Source organism: Ostrinia furnacalis, unplaced genomic scaffold (genome assembly GCF_004193835.3).
Source record: "Ostrinia furnacalis isolate ACB-3 unplaced genomic scaffold, ASM419383v2 OfSCF0802, whole genome shotgun sequence".
In the NCBI taxonomy this organism is placed as follows: domain Eukaryota; kingdom Metazoa; phylum Arthropoda; class Insecta; order Lepidoptera; family Crambidae; genus Ostrinia; species Ostrinia furnacalis.
In genome coordinates this window covers 887,236-906,649 of record NW_021131041.1, presented here as the reverse complement: position 1 = coordinate 906,649, position 19,414 = coordinate 887,236, and the positions used below count along the sequence as shown (strand labels likewise).

The 19,414-nt window shown below is 37.1% G+C and overlaps 1 protein-coding gene across 1 annotated transcript in view; it reads right to left on the bottom strand.

Annotated features, from left to right (window-relative positions):
• Positions 1 to 19,414, bottom strand: part of fry (microtubule binding protein furry) — a 208,825-nt gene that overhangs the window by 119,309 nt on the left and 70,102 nt on the right. The window contains exon 27 of the mRNA XM_028300851.1: positions 17,933 to 18,093. Within this exon, the coding sequence (XP_028156652.1) occupies positions 17,933 to 18,093 (161 nt within the window). The remainder of the gene's footprint in view (positions 1 to 17,932; positions 18,094 to 19,414) is intronic.

The window sequence follows — 19,414 nt, the reverse complement described above, 5'->3', positions numbered from 1 at the left end:
TATGTATCTAATAAATGTTGTTCGTCCAAATTCTGAATTTTTATTTATTTCTTTTTTGTGCTAAATAATCGTACCATGAACTAAGATGGTCTTTCGAGAAGACCTGTATATTCTGTCTAGTCTGGAGCATTACCAGCCGATTGTCTATGATAAAAGTCTATGAATTAGACACGCTTATGTCCGTGCTTAGGTTATAGGATACAATAGATAAACTGTAATAGAGTATTATTTTACTAATACATAGTTGCTTAAAAGTAGTAGGTACCCAGCGCTAGCGAGTAGCATCTACAATTTAGCTGGAGGTCGACGAGTCGGTGAAAGTGTAAAGAAGAGGTAAATAATAAAATGTTATCTTATTAGGTGATTCACAAAGAAAGACTATTACGAACAGGTGAACTATAATTGCGTATGCAAAGTGCATACTGTATATTTCCTGTAGTAGGGTGGACCAAAGATTAACTCGTGCATAGATCCAGGGCAGTTAGATACGGGCCGGCTGGTATCAGGCAAGACAGTTATGTTAACGCTATGGCCTGATCTGACTGGCCCGATCGATAATCATTTAGCCTAACTATTAATTAATCCGGCGTATAGTTCGGTCACTTCAATAGGTCATTTGGGATTAATTTGCAAATGGGAATGTGCCAGATTTATTAACAAATGGCTGACATCTACACACTTCAAATAAAGAATGAGCTTTAGATAATTTATTGATTTAATTACTAAGCGGGTTTAAATATAAACCCGCTTAGTGCCTAGTGCCTACGTACGAAATTATGAAAAGGAAATTATTTTTTGGACAGAAATAGCAATGAGTTAATCTTTTACAAGATAAGATGCTGATAACTTATTTAAGAAAATAGGTATTCTCAAAACAGAGACCTGACAAGCCAGTTTTTCACAACAAATACCTACTTATTGTGATATTATTATTTAAAGGTGTGTGATGATTTTTTACCTTCATTGAAACATAGCTCGGAATCTTTATTTGCCTAATGTGAGATCGCACTCTACGGTGTCGGGACTATTTCACCACTCGTTTTTGAGGAAAACATATCACTGTTTGTTAAGCTTTTTTTGTCCCGGATATAAAAATAGGAAAATAGTATTTGGATATTCGATCAAAGCATATTTCAGCGAATACTTTTTTTATCAAGTCGCCGAAAATTTTTATTCGGGCCGGCTTTGATGTGAGTAGTAATCAAGCCAACCTGATATTGAAAGGGCTCTAGTAATTTATTTTAGCCTGATGTAATCCCGCTTTGAAATAGATAAGTATAACGTACCTATATCTAAAATATGGCGGGAAACGGGTATAAGCAGGACTATTTATTTATTTATAATCAAATGCACGGTTTTGAGTACCGAACTCAGACGTTAGCTTCAATTGCGGGTTCGAATCCCATTTAGAGCACTGTTGATGAACACGAGCATTTATTCCCATTATTATATTTTAAGTGCCTATTGTATTTATACATGTACAATATATCTGAGTAGGTACTTTAGTAAAACCTATACTTAGATTGGAGTCAGGGTTGGTTGGGAATGTTACGACGATGTTTCGACGTCATAGGCCAGGCTTGGCGCAAACAGCGTGTCGACAAGTATCACTCAAAGTTGACGAAAATTGCAAGAGTAGAATATTGATTTGAATTTTAAAGGGGAATCATAATTTGGTACGTAATTAGAAATTATTAGTGGATATTTACAGTTTGTGCTAGTACGGCCTCTGCGTTTTCCTAATGATAAACTGACACTGCAAGATCCTCACTTGGTGCAACGAATAGCATCTACGAAATATAGGAAAATTTACTTAGTTCTTTCCTGTCGAGATGTGTGTATGCTGAAACGGGGTGCTGTCGACAGGTGCTGTACAGATGTGAGGTAAAGGGTGCGATAATAAGCAGTGAGTAAAAATACATGCTTTTGCCTAATAGTGGTTTCCCGGAAAATATCATTTTAAGTTTAAAGCCTGATCCGTGAGCACGTAGAATTTTGTCCAATGACCCCAAGCTACCCATCCTTATCGCTCGCGCGTAATTATTGCTGTCACGACTGTGCGACGCGCGCCCGCAGTGAGTGTGCAAGCGCGACAGCAACATAATTACGCTCGAGCAATAAGGATGGGTAGCTTGGGGTCATTGGACAAAATTCTACGTGCTCACGGACCAGGCTTTATTTATTTTTTATCTATTCCCGAGACTATTCAACCTTGACTGGTTGGGTTTCATTGGAAGCCAAGCTGTAGATCCTGGCTATACAGGAGTTACAGTGGTTGGAAAGTGTGGTGGGATAAATCCCATTAAAAATACCATATTAGTTTTAAACTCAAACGGCCTTATTAATAAAAGTTACACCCTAGATGAATTCTGACTTAAGTTGTCATTTAGTACGGAAATTTCAATAAGGGGGTGATGGTATTAATTTGTATTTATTGTAACTACGAAAATATGTGTCAATTCAATGATATCTATTATAACAATTTATTTATTTATTTTATTTATTTATTATTAGGCATACACAACAAGTAACAATCACAAATAATATATAAAGAAAGTAACTTATGCTAATTGCTTAACGAGATTCTTTACATCCGTCAAAATACAATGGAAACTTAATTTATAACAGCAAATAAGTACTTAGAAGAAGTTATGTTCCTGGAGCTTAATATAAAGGCTGGAATATGCTTTGAAAGTTTTGGCACTATTCATATTGACGTCACGTGGCAACTTGGACCCGATTGTCTCAATCAATGGCCACTTTAATAATTCATCATTGTAATCTTTACCAGATTTAGGTATCTCTATTCATTTATGAATAGATATTTGTACACTCAACCAACGTTCCATTTAAAAAGCATGGATTGTGCAACAAAAGAATAAGCGTAAAAATAAAATTAATAATGAAAAATGATTTTCATTTTAAAATTTATTTAGATATACACCCTACCTATTTACATGATCTTTACGAATGTTACATTTAAGATAAATCTAGATTCATAAGACCGCGAGTACTCACTAGCGTTCAGTAAAATACATTAACTATTTACAAGTAAAATCACAATCAATCATCATCAGTTTACAAAACATTTTAGAAGTAGGTATAATAATATACTCATGTGTATATTTACACACAGAAAAATCAACAGCGAATACAAATATAATATGTATAAAAATACTTAATTTAAATCATTGGCATAATAGGTGAGCATATAAGAATAGCGATTATTTTATTGACAGTGCGAATTATTAAAAGTTCTCTGGAAGTAGATTCGATTCTTAAAACGATTTCACCCTATGGAAACACTATAATCTTACAATTCCAAAATATTTCATACAGATACATTCACAAGCTTACAGAAATACCGTCTCTTAAAAATAAATACAGTAGGTATACTAAGTAACACTAAGTTATCAGACTCGTGAGGTAAAACAGGACTAATATATTCAATGCATTACGAAAAACCTTTTAGGTTGACTTCAATTTTAAAGTTGCGATGCCTTGCAGGTCGACACACGAATGGCAATAGTCAGGTCCATGTCTATCGAATGCAACGGCCACCGCAACAATAAAACTCGAATTAGTTTTGATTTTAACGATTAGGATGATCGTTCATTAGTAGGTACGGTAAACCGATGCTGAATTTAATTACCTACGAGTAGGTATTATAAGCATCCCCGTGCCTGTAGCATCGTCACAAATGTATTCGATAACCAACTCTTCAAACAGAATTTCAAGTTCGAGCCACAAAAGCAATACGTTTGTGAACTTATTTTAGAGTTAATGTTGGGAAAGGTCAGCAACGTTTTACGAAACGCAAGACTTAAGCAAGTAATTACGCAAAAAGGCCGCGACTGTGGCGAAGAAGTCCTACCTCTGCAAGTCCGGGAAAAGGCGGGATAACAAAGAATGCTGGTAACTTTTACCCGACCTTTATTGTTCGAACCTACCACAAAAACTAAGAAGGATGAGAAGCCCTACTAAAGCTTAACTTAGCCTTTACAAGAAAACATTTTTACAGAGCTTTTCAACTGAAACAATAGATGACGTAATATTTGACGTTATGGCGTGTTTTGGTAACTGTTAAAATAGTCAAAAGTTGACAGCTATGTAGGTAAATCAATTTGTCAAACAAGCCGCACGAAGCTCTCAAACTTTACCGTTGTAATACATTTTTTGTATTAGATCAAAGGCTAAAACTGTTTTCCCTTTTCTGTCCTCGGTAATTTGATAATCATTAGGGAAACAAAACATCGTGTATCTTTTCACCTGTTGAACACTTATTAGCGAGAGGATTTGTGTAAACACGAGTTGAGGCCCAATTAGAGTGGAGAGTCTCGGCGCGAGGGTAGGAGATAAATAACCGAACCTAAGGCAATTAGCCGATGTAATGCGAGCCACTTATGCTTCCTCGGCGCATCTTTAACTGCAGGGCACTCAAAATAAACAATGGAACGAGTAATCCCAATCTGATTTGAATCAGGTGCATTGCTCTGCATTTTCATACAACTTTACGTCAGTACTTGCTCGTACTTTTGTTAAGTATTCAACTTCATCCGTTGTTGGCTTTTATAGTTACACTCGATGAGTTTATTCTGGTAATGTCGAGTATCATGTTCCGATTGTATTAATTAGCAGGGTTCGAAGGCATATTTGCACTTATGTTTTAACAAAGCTTTTAAATCAGGTCTTAAATCGAGATTGATATTTTTATTGGAAACTTATCATTAAATACCTAATAAGTAATATTACAATAAAAGGTTATTTTTATCGTAAAATACTCAGTTTCTACAAGTCCATTGATGTTTGATAGCCTTTCAATCATAAAGCCCTTTAAATGTATTTGTATCACAAAATAATAAACATTTCATGCACACGCAACCAATTCACTTGTATTAAGATTATTCATAGTGGAGAAAATAGACGACTTTCGACCAGCAACCTTTGGTTTTCTTCACTACTTAAGAAGTGATGGCTAACAAAGACAAATTCTTAAAGGATAGTAGAGTTTTAATTCAGGCAGCAATTCAAAGTATATTTATTACGTATAATAAAATCGATGAAAGCACTCTTGACGACCCTTTTCTTACGAGCTGCATAATTAAGCATGATGAAGGCTTTGCTAAATGTTAAGTCTTTAATGTGCATTAATATTTGAGCAGGCATAGTTCTAACGATGATCTTTGAACAGGCTATTTGAGGCATGTTTTGGCAAGACATCAGAAATATCTTTTTGATTGTTTGTTTTAATTTTTGCAAAGTAAGGTTAAATATTGTAATAAAATGGGTACTACAAGGGAAAACATCTCAAAATGGGTATTTCGATTTATAAATTGAGAGACGAGATAGGTATTACTACGAAAACGTCAAACCCATAGCAGTGAAATATTTACATTATTACTCAAAGCTACCAAAGTTGTATTTCGGACAGAATATAAAGTAAACATTAGGGAACGTTAGCAGAGCCGATTTCATGGAACTCGGCAAGCCGCACGAACTGAAGCTGGAATCAAACGGAGACTAACAGAGCGATCCGTTTGAAGCGCTCACGTTTCATTGGAAATTACCAGATACATTTTATTGTAAAATAATAAATACACGTAGAATATATCTGAACTACAAAATCACTAATTCGCACAGAGACTAGATAATAATCCGCAATTTTCTCGGCAGTCTGTTATGATAGCAATTCCTCGGACAATAATTTGTCGTTACCATTTGTGGTTTCATTTTTCATATGGCTCACATCCATCCCCAGCATTCGTTCTACTTGCATACGACTTACATAGATTTTGTATTAATCAGCAACATAAACATAATGCACCGAATGGTAAAATTAATATCTGAATGGATTTTTATATAAGATGCGAAGACTATTTATAGTGAGGATTTGTTTGTTAGCCTCTTTATGGTAAAAAATATCCAACAATTATTACAATGTTTTAGCAACATGGGCAGATAAGTCTATTACATAGTTTACTCATTCTTAATACGATAATAGAGCACAATCCTTCTAATACCTTTGCCGCTATAGTGGCCATGGAGCGTGCTGCTCGACTCGGCGGGCGGACTACGGTGTAAGCAGTTTAAATACCATTGCTTTAGGTGAAACGGCGCGAAGGGTGCAGATGAGCGGCGATACATCAGTTCGGGCATTAATACCGTCCGATGCTTGTTTCGGTAAACAGTTCGCCGTGAGAAGGCTTTTGGTGTTCCTATACATGATAAGTAAGTATTTATAGATACATTACTGGTGAAAAATGTATTTATCTATCTGAGAAAGTTTTTGCATATAGTGAGTGAGTGAGTGACTGAATCTGTGTGACCTGATTACACTGTGCCTTATTGAGTCGCGGCGACTGTAGCGGCCTCGACCGGGAAACGACTAATATAATAGGATAAAAAACATTATAACATAGAATAGGTACGACGTTCCCAGTAGAATATGCAAAAGTCATAGAATACGCCCAAATTGCAGACAGTGCCGACACGCATGAAGCTATAAGTGCTATAAGGCTAATAAAAGCCTATGAAGGCGCTATGAGGCTTAGGCTCCATACAGGAGACCGCTCACTGGCAGCTTTGTCAGGGCTTGCTGAGCTGGAACGTACCGCACACTTCACGAAGACGGTATTGTATATGTTAATAAAGGTCAGTTTAAGTCCGGATTAATTGACGTAATTTTACTTTAAAATAATTCAGTACAAGTGCAATAAAAATAGAACCCGCGACCACAGACAGTGGTGACTGAGTTTGTTGCGGCGCTTCTTCTCAGCACTTGCCAAATATTGGTCTCGAAGCGCTGGTAGAGAAGTCTTTTATATTTATTTTATTATTTGAAGATTTGTAAGTACTACCACAGAATAATAATAAGTACTACGTACAGAAGTTTTACTTCGCGAAGGTATTTAAAAAATGTATGCTCAATGTCATTAACAATATGGTGTAATTTAGCTTGTCTCAAGAGTCAAGCAAGTTTGTCAGAAGTTTTGTTGACAAACGTCAGTGATCGGTACTGCGCCGAAGCTATAGGACTGACTTCGGTAAAATGATGTGACGTGAGGTGCCAATCTGCAGAAAATGGCGGAGGAAATACATGATTTAGCATGAATTATCATGAATAATATTAACTACTTATTTACCTCTCAGTGTCTTCAGGCAACTTAAAAAAGTACATTCTGTGTTTTTATTATTATTTAGGCAGTTAAATACTGCACACTATTTAGTACACCATTTTCTTTATTTTTTTCCATCATACACAAGAATACGCGTGCGTGAGTCAATGTTCGCTCGTATGTGAGGCCTTGTCGAATAGTACTCTTGTAGGGGGCAATCGTGCGTGTTTTGTTTTCGATGTAAACTCGCGGAGATGAACAGGCCTGGTACTACTTTTAATAGACCATGCAAGTAAAGGAATTTTGACTTTGACCTCGGCTTAATAGTCCGTTACAAACCATTACACCAAACGGCCGACAAATGTAATGTTCATGAAAGGCTACTTATTTTGACGAAGAAAATAAATGACTTTTATGTCTTTTTATAGAAAAAGCATGGCAGAGCACTCATGTTTTAATATTTCCTTTCGGCATCACTCCATTAACGACGTGACCACACAAACAACAACCAACCCTCAACATTCACCGTGGACAACACTGACGAACCATGCTACATAGCCTTAACTGTTTTACATGGTTAAAGCAAACTTCATAGGTAAGTGGCAATTTGCGAGAATGATAAAGCAAATATCAAGCGTATTATTGTGTCCCGTCCCTCCCCGGCCAGTTAACGCCGCGGCTCTTCAGCCGTACGGGTTGAGTGGTTTCAGCGCGGCGCAAATAAATCACGAACAGCGCAAACGAACGAGCATCGTACACACTGCCACTTACCTACACGCATTTCCCTAAGAGGATTATCATCAATATATTTTCAGTCCCCTTAGTAATTACCTGATATAATATAGGAAATTATTTTTGGCAAATATGAACACCATCACTTGTAACTCAATAGGTTGAATATAAAAATGTTTCCAATAAAAAGTGCTGTTCTAAAATAATAACACAACAATCCTTTTGTTTGCGTAAACACAAGAGTATTATATTCGTTATTCGGTTAGTTTGTTACGGCAACGTTAAAACTACGAGCGCAAATGGACGCAACAATATACTCGTGTTTGGATATCGCTGTTGGCTAGTAGTTAATAATGGACTAGGATTAAATAAACAATGGAGCTAGCAGGAATCGTAATTATTATTGTTGGAATAACGGAACTTTGAATGAAGGGCTCAATTAAGTCGGAAGGTATGCGAAGATGGTCCAACTATGCGAAGACTGCCCCGCGTTGGGCGGCCCGGCCGGCGCGGCACGAGGCCTGCTAGCACAATAACAATAATTAAATTAGTGCTTTATCGTATCGCATTTCCATCTGTTACCCAACAACATTCACGGTACAGAAAACACAATCTCATACAATATTTGGCAATACTATAGTAGTAATACCTATACTCGTATTATAAACATTACACTGTTCTAAAATAGAGACATCAAAGTGTGGTTGACTCTCCTCTAATGTTCCGACTATTGAGAACATATTTGAATGGAGAGGAAGGTAGTACGATCAAACAGTGGCCGAGTGACATTGACATTGCACTAAACGAGGGCTGTAACAACCCCCTTGTCGGCATGCTATTCGAACAGACGTGACACAATACGAAAAACGCAACAAGTCAGTACTGCAGGCTAAATATATGGTGCCTTTTTTCACTTGCACTCGCGTCCTGTTGTGGAAAAAAACTACGGCCTTTATAAGTACTGAGAGTCTATTGTGGTATGAGAGCGTCACGCTGTCATCATCTCAATAAACAAAGGGGCAAAATTGGGTACTTAGTTGAAATATTCAACTCATCACAACCTTGGAATACTTCGAATCTAGTTTCAAGCGCAAAGTTGCATAATAAGCCTAAGGCACTACAGGCATATTTCTTAATAGGTAAGGTAAAGGTGACAGAAGAAAACTTCAAGGTCAACCGTTTAAAAATTCTAGAAGTATCTGCGCGGGTTTATGAGGTTTGTCTCGCGAACGAGATTTGAATATTTGAATTTGAATTAGAAGTTAATAAAACTTTGTGCCCACTCAGGGGAGATTCGCGGTCTCAATCGCATTAAAAACCGATGTTCAAGAGCAAATTAGACTCGCATTAGAATGGAAAACAACAGATGATAAAAGTTTTAATACAACAGGCCTATTTTATACTTTTTAAACATTCGAGACAGATGTCAGAACGATGGACAAAACCGTAATAAAGTTAACATGCCGGGGAATTGAAACCGCATGTTCAGCGGCGTATCTAAGGAAAATGAAAAATAGATTACAAAAGAAAGATATACGATATTGGCTATGCTTGTAAATATTAGAATTGGGCTATCAGGATTTAATAACAGGTACCTACGCTTTATTTAAAACATCTGAAAGCTAAACAAAATCTTCCACAACAATTAATCTTGAATACCAAATAAGCAACGTTCTAGTTAAGGACTGTTTGCCGTAATTTGGTTTGGTGGTAGGTTAATTAATCAGGAGCTCATTAAAATGCTGGGAAGAGGGGCTTGTTGCGGTGCGAATCACGTAAAAATAGAAGGGTCAATGTATTAAAAGACTGCGACATATGCCCACATAACACAGCCAGGTTATGGGTTCTTCAGGATGATTCTTGGCGGTCTGTTTAGTTTTTCAGGTTAGCTACTACAATTACGTCATATAGCGAAATATTTAAACAAGATGTACAAATAATAAACTCTCAACGGCAATGTTTCCCCACACTCATTCATGGCGTGTGGGGGTCGGATATATCCGGTGTTGCGGCAACAGTCGGCATGTGTCATATTGTTGGCTTATTTTCCCGATATTTCGTCCGTTCAGTTGTAACGTTACGGCAACGTAAGAGATTACAATGCTTAGTCATTTTCTAACTTGAAAATGCTTATCAATAATTTCAAAACCGTTTTACGTCGCTTTCATTGATCATAATATCACGTTGGGTACGTAATCGACTTTGCCTTTAGACATTTCATACATCTACAAACCATTCAAAGCGTGAAGCGAGAGGATTCGTCGACTTTGTAGGACTTTGGACACACCAACCTGTATATTCCTCGAACTGGAATGAAAGTGAAATACACCCGCTCTTAATAGAATTTTGCCAGCTTGGCACAGTTTACTCGCCACTATATGCTGATGCCAATCAGAAATTAATACTAGCATCTAGATCGATTAGCTTAGTATTTCTGCACACGAATTCGTCCACTCAAATGATAATTGGAACTTTCATAAAATATTTTGGGCTAACTATAATAACATTAGACTATAGCGTTAAAGGAAAACCTTGGGGGAGGCCTTTGTCCAGCAGTGGACGTCATTTGGCTGAAAAGAAAGAAAGAAAGATAGCGTTAAAGGATACCACTTTCCTTAGCTTTGAAAACGTAACTTTTACACAAACTGCCACTCTGGCCTATTTTCTCAAGGATCAACTTTAATATGACATGTTATTGCTTTTCATTTCAAATGTTTATAGGTAGCTTACATTTGCACCCACTTTGGTTTTTACTCGTACTTTCCGTATGTGAATTTTCGGTAATTGTGTAATTTCGATTGTGTGACAGGTGTAATACAACATTTGGAGGTAAGAAAGGTTTGTTTAAGATCAAAGTTGAAATTATAAAAGTTCCATGACAAAATGTTCGTGGTTCTCCGAGAGCCGGATGTCTCGCGTGGCGGGCGCGTGGGCGGTGATGCGTACACATCGTTGTCATGGCGTCGTGCGAGCAGACGGGTGACTGACGGTCGCAAGCTCGTTGAGGCAATAAAAAAGGATTTATTCAACATGATGCAATAAACATTTATGACTATGAAAAAAATCTGATTGAATCTTAATTTCAGTCATGGGTTTTGATAATTGCAAAAGCAATTCGAAAGCATAAAATGGTTCACCATGCCTCATTACAGGGTTCGATTGAAAACAATTTCAGTTTTTGACTCATGAAAAATCTCATGGCAGTTTTATTTTACTCCAAATCAAAAACATTAATTCTAGTCACAAACAGTATTTTGTTTCTACTACCTACACTTTGTAAACAGATTTACGGTAAGCTTCAGTTAACTTCCGTTTAAACTGAAATTTCAATTCTGGAGGACGTGTTCAAAGCTGTACGCAATTCGCGATATGGATGAAAAAACGGGAAAGGAGTAAAAGGGCAAAGGATATGTCCATTAGTCTGTACAGTTTGACAACTCACTTTACAACCTTTGTCCGCGACAGGGGTCAGTGCGGAGCGGACAAGCGGAGAGGTTTTACACAAAAGTATCGCGATCGCGACTCACACACGCCATCGTTTATAACACCAAAATTACATCATTATTTGAATCTAAATCTCTTTCAGTAGTTGATATACTTTTTCTGGCAATTTTGGAGTTCGGATGAGGAAGTTTATAAACAAAAGCGGAAAAGAAAAGGTATCTTTCCAAAATAAACTTGAACTCTTTTATATTCATAGGGCAACTCGTGTGCCGGAGGCAAATAATTCGTAAAAAAATATTTTAATTCTATAACTATAAATCGATGTATGGCCTTGGTCTAGAAAACCACAGGCATTATCACCGCAGCGCTGAAGTGTATGAAATACTTAAAAAGAGCCAGACACAATCATAAGTATGAGTCACTTCTTTGCATTCGTTTCGCAATATTACGCAATCAAAATACAGCACATATCAACTCTAGTTATAGATTTCGCTAAGCTCGAGCGCGGTGCATGCGACGCTTGAGTCATCCCCCGGCTAGGGTGCGTCGTTGAAGTACTACGCATGAAATGATCACATACCTGAGGCTACGTCGATGGGGTTGAACCAAATAAGGCGCGTTTGATGTCCGAAACTGAAGGGGGATTTGGTCATATTTTACATTTATATCTTAGTAGGATTTAGGATACTGCGACTCATTCATACATGTGGTAGAAATTACTCGTATTTTCTATCTATAATTTCCGAACAGCTTGTTAAGATGTTCTAAAACATTATATTACCAATCGTATACAAATGTGACACAATTTCAACAAATGTTATTCGACAGAAACACAATTAATTTCAGCATTATTGGTAACTTCCGCTCGACAGGTATTTATCTCGGAGAGGCATCTGCCGTGCAAACATTTACATCTGGAGACTACAGCCAGTAAGCTACTGAAGCGCGAGCTTAGAGGCTTTTCTCAAGAAATTGTCAAAGTACAAGTCGATTTTTGCAATAAGAGCCAAACAAGCTTATTTGATAGTCCGAAATACACTGTCCTGTATCCTGAAGCGTGCCTGAAGCATGTAATTTATTGATTCCGCGGTAGAGTTAAATGGTTTTTATGGAGGTTCAATATCTAGACGGCGACTGAAATGCCATGTACAAATCCTAATAGGTAACTATACTTTACGTCTAATTAGGGTAACAGATTTATTGAAATTACATAAAAGTTTTTGCGATGATTATTTAACGAGCCGTAAGCGACACCGACGTCGAAGTTCGGCAGACTTCATTGATGCTTGGACTACTTATAAATAGAATATTTTATCAGTTAAATTCGAGACCCAGTTTCTTGGGCACTTTAAAATGTAACTTTTACGAAATTATTTTAAAAGTTATTATGAGTATAAAGCATTTATATTATGGTGATGTACAATAATTTTCAAAAATATAAAGCACATGTCAAAGTGCCTATACGTAGAACAAGCATAGATTCGCTCTTCAATCAGATGCAATACGTTATGGTAATTTGATTGACATTGAAGCGGTTTCATTAGTTTTGGCAGCGCCCGCCGGCGCACCCCACGGCGGCTACCCGTCGCGAGTGCGACGGCAAATAGAATAAAAACCGCCGTCACGCCCGCCCGGCGCAATAGGCTTTAATTGATGCAGGCGAGCAAACATTGCACCTGAAGTTCATTCGAATGGACGTAATTAGATGATTTTGAATACCAAATTAGGCGGTTAGGCAGTGGCAACAAACGGGAACAATATTAAACCAGGGCCACCCTCGTCAGCAGCGTCAGCGACTCGCTGTGGGGTGCCGGACTCGCCACCGCTTTTGCATTTTATGGAGCGAGAAATGAAACCCGCCGCTGACCACACCAGTGCTCTGTTTTGATCCGGTGTTTACTTATACACAACCACAAAATGAAACTACCAGGATATCAGTTTTTTTACTACAACGTGGGGTGAAATATCCAAAGCAAGAATTTATTGGTTTTCACTGTGTGAAAAACCAATTCCGATCTGATATTTTTCAGTGCAATTCAGTTTCATGTTTTTCGTGTTTATTTCAGATACACATTTTGTTTTTATGATGATGATGATGCAGATGGTGCTCGGATTTAATGCTAAACTAAATTTGAAGTATGTAATTTTAAAGTGATTGTGAGGACTCCAGAATTGATATAAGTCGTCGTGTGTCCATTTCCACATAATGGCCACGACCCATTGCAGCGAGAAATCGTCTAGAAGAAGAATTTAATTTCGCGCACCAATACAATGCTTCGCCGTCGTATTGTTTTGTCTGCTTTCTTTGCTTAGTGGTTATTGTATGTTATTTCTAAAGACGTTTCTAAAATTTTTGTTATAACGTACTAGGCGGTTTTGGCGCTCTCGACTGAATAATATTTAGTGTGTTATTAAGAATACTTTATTATGTTGGATTAAGAGTTTAAAATAGCCCAGGTAATGCATATACTTTTCTTTTAATAAGTAAGTCATGGAATCATCTTTGACGCATCAACCACCAACAAGACAGCTCAAGGTACTCCCACTTTGAATGAATGAACTCGAACCCTAAAATACAGGCAGTGTTATAGGGTTACATTGATGTGTGCGGGCAGCGAGCCGTCTATTATTGAACGTCAAATGATTCCGCGCCCGCCAGCGCGCTAACGACGCGACCGCGCTATCTGAGATAAGGAATAATGAGACGTGTCAAGGGCCTTTCGGGGCCTTTACATGCAGTGGCTTCACGGGTCGTACGTATAAAGAAATATTATAAAAAAGCGCCTGACGACACACTAATTATCGTGGTAGGGGCATCCCGAAATAAAGCCTTGTAAAACGAGGAGCAGACTATGGATTTTGTCGTCGAGACTTACCCCAGAATACAAATCTTTATTGACGAGCGGTTTCAACCCACTTCATTAATCAACGTAACTTCCAGAAGCCTCACCGATTGTAAAAATGTTTATGGTAACAATGGGTCAGATTTCACGAACAAAACAAATGAAGCATTCCAATTTTACGGATTAATTGACAACATTTGATACGGTATTTTCGATTTAGAGAATCTACGTGTGTTTATTATTCAATTAGTACGATTTCCAGTTATGTAGACAATTAGGCAAATACGCATGAACGTGCAAAACTAGGAACTTGTATTATTGGGCTAATTTATTTTGGATTCGTCGATATGGAAATAAAAAATAAGGTTTTTATAAATTATTGTTATAGTTTCTAGGCTACGGACAAGGAGGAAGGCTCGTGCAATAATCATCGTTGAGTCTTTTTCTATTTAATCGGTTCAAATGTATTATCAGTTCTCAACTCGCAGTAAGGGTTATTTATGGGTTACACTAGCGTGCCAAAGAACTGGCTATTACACTCATTACGGTCAAGAAATACAACCTTGTTAGTTTAGTAGTCCTTCGATAAATGAACACAATAATATGGTAGGCATTAAACCTTAATTATTTTAGTAGACGGGAATGTATTTCCGAACAATTATTTGGAGGAGTAACGTTGAAATATTTACTAAAATAACATATTCTGATGCGGACACGTAATGAATTCGTGGAACTTTCTGCAGCGCTCGGTGGAACAATATCGAAATAACAAATGAACGGAACAAACTTATTCATTATTATTACACTACATACATCCATTATTGTTATTTACGTTGCAGTAGTGTACACGAGGCAACGTTATCCCAACTAATATTATAAATGCGAAAGTAACTCTGTCTGTCTGTCTGTCTGTCTGTCTGTTACGCTTTCCCGCTTAAACCTCGCAACCGATTTTGATGAAATTTGGCATAGAGATAGTTTGAGTCCCGGGAAAGAACATAGAATAGTTTTTATCCCGGTTTTTGAAACAGGGACGCGCGCGATAAAGTTTTTCTGTGACAGACAAAATTCCACGCGGGCGAAGCCGCGGGCGGAAAGCTAGTAACTCATAATTCAGTATATTTCGATGATACTATAATTATTAGTATAAGAGGATTAACAATTTCTATGGGCGCAGACTGTAGTTGGCCCTTTATATCTTGTCGAAGAAATTAAATTCAAATACAAATTAATTTATTTATTTATTTATTTATACTTCAATGCCAAAAATATTAACATTAGGCGAACTTAATGCCATAAGGCATTCTCATCCAGTTTACCTTTGGGTTATGCAGAAAAATTAGTTTGGCGGTATAACAAAAAAAAAATTAAATAAAACAAAGCGACGGCAAAACAAATAAGCTACATATACACATACATAAATAATATATAAAATAATATAATAAATAGATACATACTAAGATGATAGATATAATGATGGATGACGATAAGTTAAAACAGAAACCATTCATGAAATTAATCACACTGATCTTTCAAGTTCGTATGATTTCAATTAATAAATGAACATCAATCAGATAATATTTGCATATTTGAAGTTAATATTGATAAAACGATAAGAAACTTTAACTATAAAAAATACCTACTTGATGGATTATTTAGTCAACAAATATTTAATCAACAAGTTACATTTGCGTAAAGATTTCATAAACATGGTTTATCTAAACTAAATCTATAACAAACATAACAATCCCCAGGTGTTTGATTTCTGAAAATCTACAACATCAATTATGATTTTCGTTATCATCACTTTCTGGCGAAATTACATCGCCTATATCTTTAATTTTTCCGTAAGAAGAAATTTGTTCAGGCCCCGTATTTTTCCTTCTCGCAACATCCTGTGTCTAGCCTTTGTTGATCAAAGAAACCTCTAAAACGCTGTGCACTGTGATGTTATAATAACGTCTCTTCTATAATAAATCTTGTTATACGAAACGAACCATCCGAGGAAAATTATTCTACTTTGTTTATTGGATGAATTTAATTGTTATCATAGCTTGTGTTGTTAACCTTTAAGGATAAGTTTTCTGAGAGTGTATAAGATATGATAAAGAATCTTAGTCGGACTCCGCGGCGGGTTCAGGCGCAGACACTTTGTTTGGTGCAGACCACAATTTGCGCTTCCCCTGGAAAATGCTTTATAATTGTTGACGGAATTTGTAACCATTCTGCGCAAGCCTCGGCTCATTTATAAGAAGGGCTCTTTGGTAAGTCAGGTGCTGAGGAATGAATAATGCAGGACCAAACCTTCGATGACGTTTGAAAAATTTTGGTCTCAATAATTACATTACCATCAATATTATAATTTCAAGACTTTACACACAAGTAATTCATACGCGCTTTGTAAGTAAGAAAAAATATTATGATATTGTAATTTGATAACATCGAAAGGGACATGACGCGGACTACATACGATATCGCTACGCATCGCATTCTACAATAAAATATTTCATGCAATAAACTACTATTAATGTCTGACTCTCAAGTTTTGAGTAGATCCTAAAAATGTAAGTTTCAAGAAAAATAAAATATTTTCTTGTGCTTTTGTTGTGTAAAAGGCGTAAAAGTGCCCCACGTATACGCGTGTCAGACGCAAACTAAACATGAAATTAAGTTGCGCCAACTACCTTTTAAAAAGAAACGAGTTATTCTAAGTTAATACATACCTGGGGCAGGTATTACTACTTTGTAAAAAAAATATTGTTGGTATATGGAAATCAAAAATTTTTGGAACGTGTCTCGTATAGTACCTATGACAATAACAATACATGTTTACTGCATTCTTACCTTATACCAAGTGGTTGATCAAACAAGGTTTGAAGTCTGAGCCAGAACGGTTTCCTTTCAAAGTCCCCGTTCTGACACATCACACGGAATACAGTTCTCATCTTTTCTTTTATTTTTCAAACTCTAACGTAGAGCTTTTCACACGGCAACCCGGCGACAATTTCATTTACGTCAAAATTATTTAAATTATTTTCGCGGTGTCAATGCCGGCAACATAACATCGTTTTTCGCCGCTGGGCGACTAATCCAGTCGACCAGAAGCAACTAATTCAATAGATACGCTTATTTCTTTTTGCTCAGTGTTTTGCGTGATACAAGTCAATTCCAGTTTTTACGCTTTGAATGTTTGGTAGATGCATGTTTAAAAAACCACCAACTAACGATGATGGTTAACTGTTACTCAAATTTAAAATTTGGGATGTCTTATCTTTACCTTAAATAAATAAATTAAATAAATCTTACCGTTTTTGTCGCCCGCTGACATGGCATCCCGCGATGCTGAAGAATATCTCTTAACCTTAATTTCGTGTTCTAAGGACTATAACTATTGAAGAATGCTTTTAGTTTCATTGTCTCAGTTGCTTGTTGCGTCACTGGAGAATCTGCTGGCTCCTTCAACGGCCACAGCTGTCAAAGAAGCCTGAGTTCTAATAATAGTTTCTGTTTCTGCGCTGTCGTCGTCAGCCGTCGAGCCCTCGATGTCGAGGAACCTATGAACCTGCTAGCACCTTCACCCACGCTGCAAGGACTACATCGTTAGAGAAGCGTTAGTTCCCAGCTAGGCCGCAACTCTTATGACGCGAACAGCTAGGGTCTGGAATTCGCTGTCTTTCCCGAACACTATAATCCGGGCTTTTTAAAGGCCTGAATAGGCACTTAGAGTGCTTCTCACCTAACACCAGGTGCGATCGCAGTCAAACGCCTGCATTGCTATGGATATTTTTTTAAACTTACCGGCGTCGTCGTCGGCTGGCAGCGGGCCCACGGAGCCGAAGAAGCGCTTGTCCAGCAGCTGCAGCAGCTGCAGCGCGCTCTCGTGCACCGGCGCACGCGGGCAGCCCGTGCACATGAGCGTCACGTTGATGATCGCCGTGTAGTGGTCGCACGGGTACTCCCTGCTCACGGGAACATCAGTTAAGGGTATCATTTTGTAACAGCAGAGGCACAAGGGTAATCTTCTGATACAAATAAAAATACTTGACAAAACAAAAGGACTGATTCAACTCATTCAACTGCCCAAATGCAATTATTTTTCCTATAGGACCAATTTCAAATTCTCAAAAAAAATGGCGTTCCCTACTAAATGATTGATGGTCATTGTATGTATAGGTAGTTGTTTAATAATTATAATATTTTTACTTCGGTATCTTGGGAAAAGTTGTTGCATTTGAGCAGTAGAATCAACCCTTATTGTTTAAAAATAACACATTGTAGAAAGAGTCATTCTGTGCTCATTGAGAAAAAAGATAGGGTTCAAATCGAGAGATACACCTACTTATTGACTGAAAAACTGTCTCTGTATCACTGAAAATCTCAGTAAATACTTATTGTAAATTCTGAGATGTAAATAAATCCATGGGTTACTAATAGGAGTATAAGGACTTCCATGCGCTCGAAGTTGCGGGCACAGTTAGCCAGTTTGAGGGAGAGGATACGTCATCTCAAGAATATGTTAATTAAATTCCGCTTGCAGCTTCCCATTGTACCGATGCACTTAATTTTGTTATAACCAGGACTAAGTCCACTAAAATGAATTAAACAACTCTAACCGCATAACGCCGCCCTCGTTTCACCTGTCACAGCCCCGTTTGCAAGGGATATCGCCAATACGGCTCAATCAATGCAGGCGCTTACTATTTGTCAGTGCGTGAATGCGATATCAAAAATAAAGCTACCCCAACACGGCAGCATTGTTCTCACTCGGCTCGGTCGCATGATGATTGTGTACATTTGATGAAATACGTTAATACGTATTTTTTACTGGATTGCTTATTTTTATCTTTTATTTTGTGTATTTTTTTCGAAATGTTACTTTTTAGAAATTTAAATAAACACTACTTTAACTATATATTTTAATTTATATTCGCAGAAACTACTTCGCACGAAATTCTAAGTGAAAACTCTTTCATTATCCTGCGATTTCAGTAAGCTCTTGCGAGCGCACTTCACGAGAACTTATAAACTCTCATTCGTTATAAATTCTGAAAACAAATCTCAATTCTTCCAAGAATTCGTAAATACTCGTAACTTGTTAGATTATTAGATAAGCTAGGTAAAGTTTATTTGTTTATACACAAATTGCGTTACATCTGATTCTGTTTAATACATTTTTTATCACAAACAGTATACTTACTAAAAACTGACGCTTATAGTAATGTTCAATATTAAATGTAACAACAAATTGGTTTTTTTTTTTATATTCCTACGATTAATTGA